The sequence below is a fragment of the Polistes dominula genome, unplaced genomic scaffold, assembly GCF_049000335.1.
Source record: "Polistes dominula isolate Pdom_NZ unplaced genomic scaffold, Pdom_raw_medaka contig_73, whole genome shotgun sequence".
NCBI lineage: Eukaryota > Metazoa > Arthropoda > Insecta > Hymenoptera > Vespidae > Polistes > Polistes dominula.
The window spans coordinates 2,488,647-2,504,704 of record NW_028300951.1 but is presented as its reverse complement, the minus strand read 5'-3'; the positions used below and the strand labels follow the sequence as shown (position 1 = coordinate 2,504,704).

Sequence of the window (16,058 nt, the reverse complement as noted above, 5' to 3'; positions counted from 1 at the left end):
TAACACAAACACACACGCCTTTTTATCTCATATTTTCAAACATTTCTATACCTTCTCATAACAATCCCTCCCTTATTTGTTTTATTATTTCATTAAATATTTCTATCTTTTTTCTTGTGTTTTACTTCACACATATTATTTTATTCATTATTATTAAATTATTATTATTTTTTTTTTTTTTTTTTAATATTTACTCTTTCTTATTTTTTTTTTTTTTTTTTTTTTTTAATTATTAAAATGATTTAACTTTAATAATTATTTCATTTGAATGTTTCTCTCTTTTTTTTTTTTTTTGCTTTTTTTTTTTACTTCACACATATTATTTTATTCATTATTATTCAATTATTTTTTTTTTTAATATTTACTCTTTCTTTTACTTCATATTGTTTATTCATTATTTATTATTATTATTATTATTATTATTATTATGCATCATTTCTTCAATATTTAATCTTTCTTTTTATGTAAAATTTTTTTTATTTTTCAATAATTTCTCCATTTTTATCTCATTTCAATATTTACTCTTTCTTTTATTTCATATTTATTATTTATTCATTATTATTAAATTATTACTTTAACATTTACTCTTTCTTTTTATTTTAATTTTTTATTTCAATAATTTTGTTCATTTGTCAATTTCATTTCAATATTTGTCCATTTGGTTTTTTTTTTTGATATGATTTCTTTCTTCATTTATTTTGTTATCATTTGTGTCGCAATTATTTCTCAATTTGATTAATTACAACATTTCAATTTATAATTTGTAAATTTGATAAAATATTTATTAATTTCATTGAAATGTTTTTCATTCGTTTCATTTCAATCGTAGAAGATTTTTGTAACTTTGATTTGTTTCTTTTTTTTTTTTTTATTAAATATCTCTATCTTTCTCTTTTCTTTTATTATTATTATTATTATTATTATTATTGTTACAATTATTTTTTTTTCTTGATCATTTAAAATTAAGAATTTTTTTCTTACATTTCTTACGTTAAATGAATATAATAAAAAAATAAAAATAAATAAATAATATAGAAAACATTTTTTTTATATAATAATTATGAAAAAGTAGAAAAGAAAAAGTACCATGATGCAAGGGACCACCTCCATTGCTATTATCAACGCACACACACATATACACACACAAACACACACAACTGTTCAGGTATTATTATTATCGAATGCGTCTGTCTGTTCCACTCAGGGTTTTATTTTTTTTTTTTTTTTTTTTATTTCTACTTCGTTAAACGTCGTTTGTGAAAACGACATCCGTCGGTTTGCTTAACGAGTTTGTAATAAGGGGAATACACCGGTAAAAGAGAGAGAAAGAGAGAAAGAGAGAGAGAGAGAGAATCGTTCTATTGATTTGAACAAAAAAAAAAGATAATACAAAATAAGAGAGAGAGAAAGAGAGAAAGAGAGAGAGAGAAACTTCGATGGCCTTCGACATATTTCTATAAAAGGTTGACCCAAAAGTTCATTCCTAGGTCATTTTGAAAATCAATTTATTCATTTTATTGTTTTCCATGTTTTTCTTCTTTCGTCTAATTTGTTTTTTTTTTTTTTTTTTAATTTCAATTTATAAAAAAAAAAAAAGGAAGAAGTTCATTCATTTAAATCTGCAATTTTGCAATCTATGAAAAAGAAAATAATTTTTCATTAACCCTTCGAGTAATATGGACGCATATATGCGTTTGGTAAAAATTACTAACCTTATCATTCGAAAGATATATGTGTGTGTGTGTGTGTGTGTGTTTGTTAATATTAATGTAAAATAATTTAATGTTTATATTAATTAATCAAATTATATTCACAGAATTAAAAAAATTATATTCAAAAAAAAAAAATAATTATTAATAATGTAATTATTATTATTATTATTATTAATTAGTATTTAGTTAATAATAAATTATTTCGTTGTTATAAGACATTTTTAAGTTAAAATTATTCAACACAGAGAAAGGTTTAATATTAATTATAATAATATAATAAATAGTTTAGAAAATGAAAAAAATTTTGTTCTCAATTGTTTTATAAAATTGTTTACCCAAAATGAGATTATAAATCTTTGTATTTTTTTTTTTTTTTTTTTTAAGATAACAAATTCAAAATGAAATTAATAATTATCTAGAAAGAAAAAAACCAATCAATTTTCATAAATTAATTTCAATATAAAAGAAAAGAAATGAGAACGACATACTTAAAAAAAAAAAAAATTAATTCTCAATTCGATCGAATTTTTCTACGAATTTTTTCTACTATTAATTTTCAATTTGGAAAAATTGTGAAGTACGATTTCTTGTTGAAATACAAAAAATTTCCATAAATTCTTTTTACACGAAGAATAAAGAAACGATCCAATGATGAAACTACAAATCTTCTTCTCATAAGATAACAAATTCAAAATAATAATGAATAACGATCTCGAAAGAAATAATAATTCATTTCAATAAATTGATTTCAATATAAAAAAAAAAAAAAAAAAAGAAAAAATGAAGAACATACTTAAAAGAAAATTAATTCTCAATTCGATCGAATTTTTCTACAAATTTTTTCCACCATTAATTCTCAATTTGAATCAAATTGTGAAGTACGATTAATTGTTTAAATACAAAAAAATTTCCATAAATTCTCTAACACGAGAATAAAGATACGATTCAATGAACATAATAGTGCATAGGAATTTTTTTTCTTCTTCTTCTTCTCTGAAATACCATTAATCAATATATTACATAATTCTATTCGTAAATATTAAAAAAAAAAAAAAAAAAAAAAAAAAATACAAGAAAAATAGGAGAGAGTTAATTAACGTCTAAAACAAAGCTGTAAATGAAATGAAATGAAAAGAAAAGAAAAGAAAAAAAAATATGTTCATCAATTTTCTACGAATGAATGAAACAATATACACACACACACACACGATAAAGATACGTGTATACATATATATGTATATACATTTATATAATAAACGAAATCATTAACACGAACTCGACGACACGCAATAAACCAACTGGCTAGGCTAACTTTGAAATGTTCTAATTGAGAGATCTCTACAAATACATACATACATATATATATAAACAAATATATATATATATACATACATATATATACATGTATAAGCATATGTATAATCTGATATGTAAAAAGAATAGGAAAGACGTTTATATATCACGAATTGCTTGCTCGATTTATTTTACACATACATATATATATATATATATAGACAAAGAGAGAAAGAGAAGAGGGGAGAGTAGGATAAAAAGAGAGAGAATGAGAAAATGAGAGTGAGATAGAACAACTAAATTGAACGAATCGATGCGAGAAGCAGCAACACATATCAAAGTGAATTTCGTTACGTCATCACGATGGTTCGTCTTGTCGAACTATTTTCAATTATTCTTCACAAACTAACTCTCGATCGATCTTTATAACAATATATATATATATATATATATATTTATTATTTATCCAATAAAATATTATACATTTATTATTGTTTTTTAAAACAACAATTTTCTTCGTATTTTCATTATGTGATTATCATCCAATTTCGTACAAATCATTTGTATTCTCATCATTACAATTCTTACTGTATAAAAATTCCAATCAATTTTTTGTTGTTCAATTTTGTTGTTGTTTTTTTTTTTTTCAATTTGCAAAATATGTCAAATAATTTGAATCGTTAAAAATTCATGTTTATTTTTATTTTTTCAATATATCAATAAATTATACGAGAAATTTTATTTCAAATCATCATTAGTGTGTGTTCTCATCGTTACACATATTTTAATTGTACAAAAATTTCAAACCTAATTTTGTATTCAATTCTGTATATTAACTTGCAAAGATTATGTCAAATAATTTTGTAATCATTAAAAATTCATTTTTATTTTTATTTTTTCAATATATCAATAAATTATACGAGAAATTTGATTTCAAATCATCATTTGTGTGTGTTCTCATCGTTACACATATTTTTATTGTACAAAAATTGAAAACCTAATTTTGTATTCAATTCTGTATATTAACTTGCAAAGATTATGTCAAATAATTTTTTAATCATTAAAAATTCATTTTTATTTTTTTTCTATATCAATAAATTATATGAAAAAAAAATTTTTTGTTTTTTTTTTGTAATATTTTTTTATCATTTAATTCGTACAATTGTTCGTGTTCTCATCGTTACACTTTTTATCGTACAAAAATTCCAATCATCAACTGTGTTCAATTTTGTATATCAATTTTGTACATCAATTTTGAAAATATGTCAAATAATTGGAATCATTTAAAACCATTTTATTTTTTTTTTTTTCTATATCAATAAATTATACACACAAAAAAAAGAAAAAAACTTTATTTCAAATTATCATTTGAATTTTCATCGTTACATTTTTTAACTTCATTAAATTATACAAAACTTCCAATGAAATTTTGTATTAAATTTTTTTTTTTTATATCAACTTGCAAACACTATGTCAAATAATTTGAATCATTTAAATTCATTTCTTTTTTTTCTCTCTCTCTCTCTATATCAATAAATAATACAACAAATTGTATTTTTTAATATTCATTTTTGTATCAATGCTCGTATGTTTCTATGGTATTTAAAACACGTTTATTCAAAAGTATTTCTATAATTATTCAATCAAAGTTCCTATCAATTAATTATCAATATATATATATATATATATATACATATTACACTTTCTCTTGAGATAAAATATCTTGAAATTATTGCAAACTGTTTGCTAAACCCCATTGCGACAAAAGTTAATCGTTGATGTTTACTCGTGTGTATAATTTACATTAAATATCTCTACACATGTGTCTGTGTATATATATATAAATGTATCCTATGTTTGTATATTTATATACCTATGAATTTGTATATATATTATGTATATATGTATGTATCTGTGTGTGTGTGTATTCTATATGCGTAATGCAACGTTTGCGTAATCGATCAATCGTTCTCCTGGACCAAAGAATAACCTACACGTATAAATAGGACAAACACACTTGTACCATTATAGTAATACGAATAATACACACATTTCAATTAAAACTACATATATATATATATATATGTGTGTATATGTATGTATGTTTGTATAAATAATATACAATGAAGAGAAACGTTAAAAGAACGATCGAGAACAATACATTGAGATGTATTCTGAATGTAATTCAATCTAAACGTAGAGATATTTGTAACAGCACATACACACTGAAAGAAAAATAGAGATAGAAAGAGAGAAAGAGAGATAGAGTAAAATACTAGAGAAAAAGAGATAGAATATCAATTTTGTTAATTATATATATATATATAAATATTATAATATATTTTGATGTATATAGAGGGGGGTGGGAGGGAAGGGATGGATCAAATATATCTATAACAATCAATCACGACGATATGATGATATATTTTTTTCAAATGAAATTATTTATATCTAATATATACAAAATACGTGTGTTTATATATATATGTATGTATATTCTATGTATACATATTTTTGTGTGTCTAACACCAATTTAATGGAAATAATAATTAGCGTTTTTAAATTTTCTTTTTCATAAATTTGACAATATATTTCTTCTTGTTCTTTTTCTTCTTCTTCTTCCATTTCTTCTTCTTCATCTTCTTCTCCTTCTTCATCTTCTTCATTCACCTCTTATGAGATTATTTTTTTTTTTATTTTAATTTTTACAAAAAGACAAGACAAAGATCAAATATATCATTATTATTATTATGGATTATGCGTGAGTACCATAATAATATGGAAATCATGTATGAGATTCCAGAAATTTCAATCTAAAACACGTTCACTTATAATATTGTATTGGGTTGTTCGGAAAGTTCGGTGCCAATTTTGATGGAAAATTGAAATGCAATAATGCATTTATGTTTTTTTTTTTTTTTTTTTTTTTTTGGTACATATTTATTAAATTATATATAGATATATATATATATAAGTGTCATTCTGTTTCACAACTTGTCTCCATTTTGAAAGATAACCTAAAAATTTCGATTAGTCAAAATTTTTCAGGTTTTTTTTTTTAGCAAAACAACATTATATGCCATCTACCGAAAATTGGCACAAATTTTCCGTATAACCTAATATATTATTATAATAATAATAATAACAATAATAATAATAATAATAATAGTAATAATAATAATAATAATAATATGGTTGGTATATAATATATTGTGTAACAAATAAATAAATTTTATTTTCTTTTTTTTTTCTTTTTTTTTTTTTTTTATATATATATATATATAATTTATTTTTCTTTTCTTTTTCTTGTAAAAGACTTTCGAGAGATTCTTCATTTGAAATTAATTTAATTTAAATAATAAAATAGCGTCATCTCGTATTACAGATCGAATACTTCGTAATAAATTACATTGATAGGTTATGTTTAACGTATATTTATATTTATAAAAGTAAAGTCCAATTGTGTGAAAAATTGAGAAATCATTAATGATCTTTTCATTTTTATTTTGTCATTGTTTTTTTTTCTTCTTTCACATTTCTTTTATTTTTATCCTTCTAATCTTTGAGAGTAAAACAAAACAAGAGAGAAGAAAATAAACAAAAAAAAAAGGTATAATTACAATATTAACATTAATCTTTTCGATAATAATAAAAATAATGTGTATAATATAAACAACATCGACAAAAAAAAATTATATCGTATAATTAATTAATTAATTAATAAATAAATACAGATCTATTCACGTTTTTATTTTTTTGTTTTTGTTTTGACTATAAATCTTCGTCACCGGAAGGAAACAATTACACTGTTTAGAAGTGATCAAGTACGTATTACGTATAAGTATGTATGAATGTATGTATGTATGTCTATTTATGTATGTTAGTGTGACTATGTGTGTGTTACATGTATTATATATATATGTGTAATAAATACATTTTTCTTTACATATTCCTGTATCGTTCGAACGTACAAAGTGGAATTTGTGTTGAGAGGCGAAATTTTCTTAAAAAAAAAAAAAAAAAAATAAATAAATAAATAAACAAATGTGAGTGAGAGACAAATGAAAGAAAAAAATCGAAAAAAAAAACAACAAAAAATTGATTTAAATTGCAAGAAAAATCAAATTTGCTTTTTTTTAATTAATTTAAACAATATTTGTCAGTTGTACTAATGTAAAACTTATACTTGTGTTGACATATATATATATATATATAGAATAATATTATGCAAAATTTGGAATGTGGTAAATCATAACATTAATTTAAAAATCATTTAAATAATATTTTTATTGATGACTTTTTTTATTTAAATGTATTTTGATTTTGTTTTTTCTAATTTTCTCTCTCTTTCTCTTTCTCTTTCTCTCTCATTCTCTGTTTCTTCTTTTGATAACAAAAAATAATTTAATAATTTTTAAATGTAGATATATATAAAAAATCACCAATATATATATATATATATATATATATATATATATACTTTGATATAAATAAAAAAAAAAAAAAAGAAAATTTGTATTTTATCCAAATGTACGATTTGGATAAATTTAAAATATAATATTCGTCGTTGGTTTAATTTAATTCGCATACGTATTTTCCACCATATATGTACACAAGTCAAATGGTCACAGGTGTTATACAATTTGAAAAGTAAAGAAAAGCGTAGGTTTTTCCTAATGACGACTTTAACTAACAATAGATTAAGACTAAAATTAACTCTTTCTTCGCAAACGTAACTTACAAAAAATGATATATAGAAAGAGTGAAAATGTATATGTGAGAGAGAGAGGGAGAGGGAGAGAGAGAGAGAGAGAGAGAGAGAGAGAGAGAGACGTAATATTCATTTAAACTACAAACAAATAATATTTGTGTCAAAAAAAAACTTTGCCAACAGCCAAAAATCACGATGAGGGGGATACTAAATATCGCAATAAAATTATTAATAATAATAATAATTATTATTATTATTATTATTATTTTTTGTAAAAAAAAAAAAAAAGATTAATAATATAATAGAAAAAACAATATTAACAAAAACAAAAAATCAACAACAACGAGAAATAGTAATTAACACTATGACGTCCCGGTGGCACCACATTGATGCCATGCAAAAACTATCTGTTATATGTCGGTCGTACCACTTTGGTGTCATTTAATAAAAAAAAAAAGTAACATTTGAATTATATCTCGTGAGTGTTTAGGGGAATATAATAATCACGTTGGTGCCATGCAAAAACTATCCGTTGTATGCCGGTGGGTACCACTTTGGTGTCATTTAATAAAAAAAAAAAAAAACTCAAAATATTTGAATTATATTTTTCGTGAATGTTTAGGGAAACATAATAATTATAAAATTGTATTTATTTAACCATGGAATTAAGTAAGAAAAAATTTGCGAATAACCTATCTTAATTAAAGCAATAAATATTAGCCACCATCTTTTAAATTTTGATAAAAATTCAAAATTTCTAACCTATTATTACCAACGTCAAACAAAAGAAACATATCTAAGATTTACGGACGGCATAGTGTTAAACAAAAAATAAAATAAAATAAAATAAAATAAAACTAGGGGAAGAAACTTCGTCTCTCGGTTGAAACAAAAAAAAAAAAAAAAAAAAAGAGATTTGTCCACCCCTTTTGACCTCTGACGACATTTTTTTTCTCTTTTTGTTAACATTCACATATATATATATATATATATGTTTTTTCTATATACTTGCAAAATTCTTGAGGTAGGGAAGAGAAGAAAACGTATACAATTATACATCCTTAGAAAATAATGAAAAAAAAAAAAAAAGGGCTCGTATATTGAACACACACACGCGCACAAACACATTAACCCTTTTCTTTCTTTTCTTTTCTTTTCTTTTCTTTTCTATTCTTTTCCTTTTCTATTCTTTTTCTTCTTCTTCTCGTTTGCATAATAATTATTGTTCCTAGCCAAATACTATTTCTTTGAAATCATATTCATTTCTTTTACCAATTCAATTAAACCATCGATCGAAATTCTTCATCACATATTCAATTTTTGTTTTTCAAATGTCCTCACACAACAACCTTACACACACACACACACACACACATACGTACATACGCACACAAACAAACAGAGGATATACACAGCAGCAGACAAACACACACAACCATACATAATTTTTATTAATTAACAAAAACATTTTTGAACAATCCCCAAAAATGTTTCTTCGTCTTTTTGTCGAACTTTCTATTGTTCTGTCAAATAATTCATCGAATTAATAAACTGTCATTCATCATTATCATCATCATCATCATCATCATCATCATCATATATATATATATTAATATAAATATGTAATACCAATCAAACATAAACAAACAAAAATGACACATATTCGAAATATTTCTCATTTATCAAGGCCATCATCATCTTTCCTTTCAAATTTCAATGATTGTCCCAATCCACGTACACATGTACACATGTACACATTTTTACATACACATGCATATATATATATATAATATATATATATTTAGTCAAGATACACAATTCTATCGGGTCTCTCTCTCTCTCTCTCTCTCTCTCTTTCTCTCATATATGACAAGAGAGTTGTTTAGAGGAAAAGTGCTGCAATAAAATTCGAGAGCATGAAGTTTGAAAACAATCCTTTATCCTTGTAAGACGAGTCGTGTCCGTCGTTTCATGAAAATTCTCGTTTTGCTTTCCTCATCCCTCTAGTTTTTCTTTCTCTCTCTCTCTCTCTTTATTTATTTAATTCTTTATATCATTCTCTTCTTATTTTTCTTCTTCTTTATCTTCTTTTTCTATTGTCACACATATCATTTTTCCAAGATTGTCTGCGTGCGTATAACGTTCCCTACTAAATAATGTGCATTATACAATGGCTATTATTACTATTATTATTATTACTATTACTATTATTATTATTATTATTATTATTATTATTATTATAAAAGAGAAACGTAATTCTGCGCGTTTATTTTCGTGTATACTTGCACACACAAACATACACGCATGCATATATTATATATACATACAAACAACACACATAACTTAATTAATGTTGTTTTTTTTTTTTTTTAAGAGAGACGAGATAGAGAATAGCTATACAATATAACATAAGATTTATTTTATTTATTTATTTATTTTATTTATTTATTTATTTATTTAGTTAATTTATTTAGTTAATTTATTTTATTTTATTTTGTTTATTAATACTAATTGAATTATCCTAAACGTACATAAACGTCGATGGTCCTTCTTTATTTTTTCTATATTTGAGACAATGAAATAATTTGATAAAGAAACAAATAAATAAATAGGGATTTTTAGTCATATTATTTATTATTATTATTTTTTTTTTTTTTCGAAACAACGAGTATATATTATTATTATTATTATTATTATTATTATTATTATTATTATTATTTCTTTTTTTTTATTTATTTATTTATTTATTTTTACTTTTTCATATGACGTATCTCTTCGAATACTATTCTGTCTCTCTCTATTTAATTTATTTATTTTCTTGTTTTATTTAATTAATTAATATATGTATATATTTATATACATATACTTTTGTCTCTTTCTTTCATTTTTTACTTTCTTCATTTTCTCTTTCTCTCTCTCTCTCTCTATCTTTGTTTTATTTTGTATTATTTATACTTGAAAATTCATAGCAATATTTCAAGTAAACTGTCTCGCACGCATATACACACGCATACATGCATGCACACCATACAGCAGATAGACGCACACACATATAGTTGTTTGTTTATGGTTTAAAAACGAGTATTTGGAAAAATCCTTCTTCTTCCTTTTGTTTTTGTTTGTTTTTTTTTTTCTTTTTTTTTTTATTAATTGTGTCCATTAAATCTAAATCGATGCCTAGACTAAATCTAATATAAATAAAGGATTATTCGCGTGTGTCTCTCCTCTCTATCAATGAGATATATATATATGTAAATATATATGTATATATCTCTCCCTAATTTGACGACGACGACGACGACGATTATTTTCGTGAGATTCGAAGGCGTGGTGTACCTTTCTCAATTTAGCTGATACAACAACTATGGGATTGCAATAACTCCTCTTGTTTCATAGACCCTCTCTCTCTCTCTCTCTCTCTCTCTCTCTCTCTCTTTTCTCGCTTTTTTTGACATCGTTTTGATGACGTCATTGACGAAACAGAGCATCATCGTACAGCATACAACGTGATTACACGCATGTACACTTATGTTTGTATTTTGTATATACAAGAGATTGTGTGATAACTTGAATAATTTTCACATCTTCAATGGATAGTAGTGGTCATTGATTGGGTCGACAGGTTTTTTTGATAAAATGAGAAGAAAAAAAAAGAAAAAAAGGATTTTTCCTTCCTTTTACTTTTCTTATATTCTTCATCTCTACTACTCTTAATTATGTTTTGTTTGTAGGATAATATTATTATGGGGTGGGGGGGGGGAGAACACACACACACACATATACACGTCGTCGTTTCTCTTACGCGATCATAAGAAGAAGCCGATTTTATTTGTTATTATTATTATTATTTATATTATTATATCGAGTTGACTAATAAAAGTACGAAGAGGCTTCCTATTATCATCTCTCGTGTAAAAAGTGGTGCGTGTGCAAACAAGATGATTTGTTCTTTTTTTTTTCTTTTTTTTTTTGTAGATTTTGTCATCACACATTTCATCCCATTCATCAACTTTTTGTTTCATTCTCCATCTTTCTATTTCATGATACCCAAATCTTTCATTTATCGAATATGCGATACCTGTCACATATCTCGATATATATCCATTATTATTATTATTATTATACTCCATGACTTTGATTAGTCGCACCCACACACGCACGCACACATACACGCACAGACACACACACGCACTTTGACCCTCGTCGTGTAACGATCTCTCTCAACAGGACCCCTAACGACGACAATGACGACGGCGACAATAACGACGACGACGACAATGACGAACGATCGGTATCATCGTCGACGATAAAACAACGACGACAGCAGCAACGATCATCTACCAGCAGCAGCAGCAACAACATTAGTAGTAGTAGCAGCAGCAGCAACAACATCATCATCATCATCATTATCTCTGCATCTTCTTCTTCTTCTTTTTCTTCTTCTTCTTCATCACCAACAACAGCAGCAGCAGCAGCAATATTAGCAGCAACGGTTGTAGTGGTGGTTGTTTAGTTTTGGTGGTGGTACTGACGACGACAACAGGAAGTAAAGACGATTTTGATACGAGGATAACGATGATAATCATTCAAAATTCGGCAAACTCCTTGGCACACTTCTCCGTAACCGAGATCCTCAATGTTTCTTCCTCGTAATCATCGAAATTACTTGTATCTCCGGGACCCTTACATTTTGGTATGAATGGTGCTTCTATTCTTTTTTGGAAGACAGCTATCCAATCGGTACTCGCGAACCACTTGTGTCCCTTGATATCATTTACCCCTGCTTTTAAATTCCCGTACCTTTTAGTCAGATCTACTTGTAATAGATTTCGCAATAGATCTTTCAGATCTGAACCAAAGTGTGATGGATAACGTGGTTTACCGTGGACTATCCTCTCGTAGATTACTAATGGTTGATCCGCGAAGAAGGGTGGATAACCAGCTGCCATTTCGTATACCAAAACACCTAAGGCCCACCAATCAACCGCTTTGTTATATCCCTTGCTTAAAATGATTTCAGGCGCCAAGTATTCTGGTGTTCCGCAGAGAGTCCACGTCCTACCCTGTACCCTCTTGGCAAATCCAAAGTCCGTGACCTTGAGGTAACCCTGAGAATCGATTAAAAGATTCTCTGGCTTGAGATCCCTGTAGATCAAGTCGAGATAATGAAGGTATTCGAAGGCTAGGACTATTTGTGCCGCGTAAAAACGCGAATGGGGCTCGGAAAAGCGTCCGACCTTACGTAAGTGACTGAACATCTCGCCGCCGGGTACGTACTCGAGCACCATGTAAAGATACGAATTGTCCTTGAAATGAAAACGCAAAGATACGAGGAAGGGAAAGTTTATAGCCTGCAGTATTCTCTTCTCGTTAAGCGTGTGCTCGACCTGTTTAAGCTTGACGACTTTTTGTTTGTCCAATATTTTCATAGCGTAATATTCCTTAGTTGGTTTATGTTGTACGATCATGACCCGTCCAAATGAGCCAGTACCAAGTGTCTTGATTCGCTCGAAATCGTCGAGTGCAGCTGTATTAGTTGGATTTTTCTTCCACTTGTCCTCGAACTCTTTCTTCGCTTTGTCGAGGAACTCCTTGACGCTCTCGGCGGCGTCAACCTTCTTGTTCGCTGTCGCGGCATTGTTGCCCATTTTAGCGGCCGCGCTCGTTCCCGAGCCTGCCGGGGCTCCACGGAGTCCCAAAATTTCGAAATTACCGTGTTTATCCTTAACACAGGTAAACACCTTTTTCTTTTCACCAGGTTCAACGCAAAAGACAGTTGTACCTTCTCCTTTTTCCCAGAAATCTAATGAATTCAGACCTTCTCAGAATTTTGATTAATTCCTCCTTCTTCCTCCTCCTCCTCCACCTCCTCCTCCTTCTCCTCCTCGTTCTCTTTCACTCTACTTTACAAATGTTAGACGAAAAAACGAAAAACTTGCTTCTCTTCTAGTAGCCTTCACGAAGCCAGTAACTCTTGGCCGCTACCGCTACCACCACCCACAACCACAACCACACCACCGTTGTCGCTCGTTACTCGCGAACGAACTTTACGCCTACACATGCGCACGCACGCACGTACGTACACGCGAGCGACTAACGCACGCACGCACGCACGCACCCGACGCGTTACACTTATCTACCGCACTCCGAACTCGGACACACACCGATGCAATGACACTCGGCACACTCCTCCTCCTCCTCCTCCTTTAATCCTTTTGGTATTACTTAAATGTAAACCGTTTATTTCTATTTAATATTTCGATTATTCTTTTATTACTAGTAACACGTCACGAGAGCACCATCAGATCACCGAGAAAGACTTTTTCCTTTTTTTATTCAATTTGTCTTTCTCCTCCTCCTCCTCCTCCACCTCCTCCTCGTCCTCCTTTTCTTCTTTCTTCTCTTTGAACTATTTCTACTATTGCAACTACTATATTACTACTCTACTACTACTACTATTATTATTACTACACAACAATCACAATTTTTTCCTCCTCCTCCACCACCACCACCACCACCATCAAAGGCCGTCACCGATTTGACACACACGCCAAAATCCCTTTGCTCTTTCGATAAAAGATTTTAAAGGACTCCGCTTTCGACGGTAGACAAATGGCAAGTTGTTCGCGCGAAAAAATGGGTCAGCACCAATCCTCCTCCGTGCCTCGCGCCATCTTCATTGTCGTTCGTGCCACCACCACCACCGCAGCAGCAGCACCAGCACCCGGGTCCTCCTTCTCCACCTCCTCCTCCTCTTCTTCTTCTTCTTCGTGTCTTCTTTCGATCACCAATGCCCAACACCACCCTCCTTTAATATCCTTCTCTCCTACTGTTATCTTGCTATAATAATTTATTATTATTATTATTTTAATTTTTTTTCCGTTTGTTTTTTGTTTATACCTCTTCCAATAATGATTTTAATTATCTAACCGTTGTTTTAAAAAAAAAAAACTTTCGCACAAGTAACAAATGGTGTAGTTTTATTCTTTCCTTTCTCACTCACTCACTCACTCTCTCATTCTCTTTCTTTCGTTCACTGACACTTTCTTTCTTTCTCTCCCTCTCTCTCACCCCATCACACTCACTCAATCTCACTCGCTCCCTCTTTCGTTCTTTCTTTCGCTTTCTCTCGCTCTCGTTTTCAACAAACAACAGCAAGGCAGTAATAATAACGATATACCAATTACTTGCCACACTTGCTTGCGCTCGCGCGTTCACTCACACTCTTCCTCACACATTCACTTATTTTACTTACTTATTTTATTTACTTAGTACTCACTCACCGAATAGTAGATAACGAGATGGTTGACGACGTAGTCGTTACGCAAATTTACTAATTCCCTTCTTCTCCTTCGTATTTTTCACAACTTGAATCAGTCAAAAGTCTTTATGTTTTATCCAATGAAAAACTAATTGGAGTATTGTGTTTCACTACTGTGTCGAACGCGACCGATTATCGATCTCTCGAAATTATCCGGATGCACGATTGCCAGAACATGTAGTGGACAGAAAGAATAAGACAATATTCTTTCGTAATTTAATCCACGATAAATGAATTGTTGGCTCGGAAATAATGCTTCCGTAAAGATGGCGACCTAACTCTCTTTTGTCTTTTTCTTTTTCTTCTTCTTCTTCTCCTTCTTCTTCTTCTACTTCTTCTGTTGCTTTGATTTCTTTTTATTTTTATTTTCTTTTTTCTTTTTCAACTTCGTTTACTTGCTGTCTGTTATTTGTGTTTATTTATATTTTTTTCTTTTCCATTCTATTATTTTCCTTCCTACTCTTTACTTTCCTCCTTCCTCTCGTTTCCTTCGTTTAAAATGTTCACACATTTGCGAACGCTATCTCGCACGACGTGCTGTCCGGTGTAGTCGATGGAATACTGTACGTCGGACAGCTCGTACCATGGTTTACGCGATTACCGATAGATGTAGCGACGAACGCTACAAACCTACCCAAAGTTAGTGGCGCCATCCTTAATCGCTATTTGAATCATTCGATGAACGAGACACGATGAAATACGAGCTTAAGGTTACACTCGCAATAAGTTCACTTTTATAAAGACTTCTTATTGGCTATTTCATTTGACCAAAATAGAATGGCGGCCAATGAATGAAAAACGATTACGAGAAAATATCGATAAAGGTTGTCGAACGAAATGGTCTCCTTTGCTCTTTCCAATACTTCTAATGTACATTTTGTTTCTCTCTCTCTCTTTTTTTCCCTCTCTTCTTAGAATTGCGAAAATGTTCCTTGAAGAAAATTTCACTTGTATTTATATAGATATAAATAGATATATATATACATTTGTCCTGTTTACGATGCCAACACGCCATGACACT

At 28.4% G+C, this 16,058-nt stretch overlaps 1 protein-coding gene across 1 annotated transcript; it reads right to left on the bottom strand.

Moving 5' to 3' along the window:
- Positions 1-657: 657 nt before the first annotated feature.
- Pka-C1 (Protein kinase, cAMP-dependent, catalytic subunit 1) lies at positions 658-15,616 on the bottom strand. The gene is made up of 2 exons (XM_089172094.1): positions 15,000-15,616; positions 658-14,556 (listed from the first exon to the last, which is right to left on the bottom strand). The coding sequence occupies exon 2, from the start codon at positions 13,362-13,364 to the stop codon at positions 12,303-12,305; it is 1,062 nt and encodes a 353-aa protein (XP_089028220.1). The 5' UTR covers positions 13,365-14,556; positions 15,000-15,616; the 3' UTR covers positions 658-12,302.
- Between the last annotated feature and the right edge of the window lie 442 nt (positions 15,617-16,058).

Excerpts from the sequence above, each read along its gene's own strand:
- Pka-C1 (XM_089172094.1), bottom strand. The coding sequence starts at position 13,364 with ATGGGCAACAATGCCGCGACAGCGAACAAGAAGGTTGACGCCGCCGAG.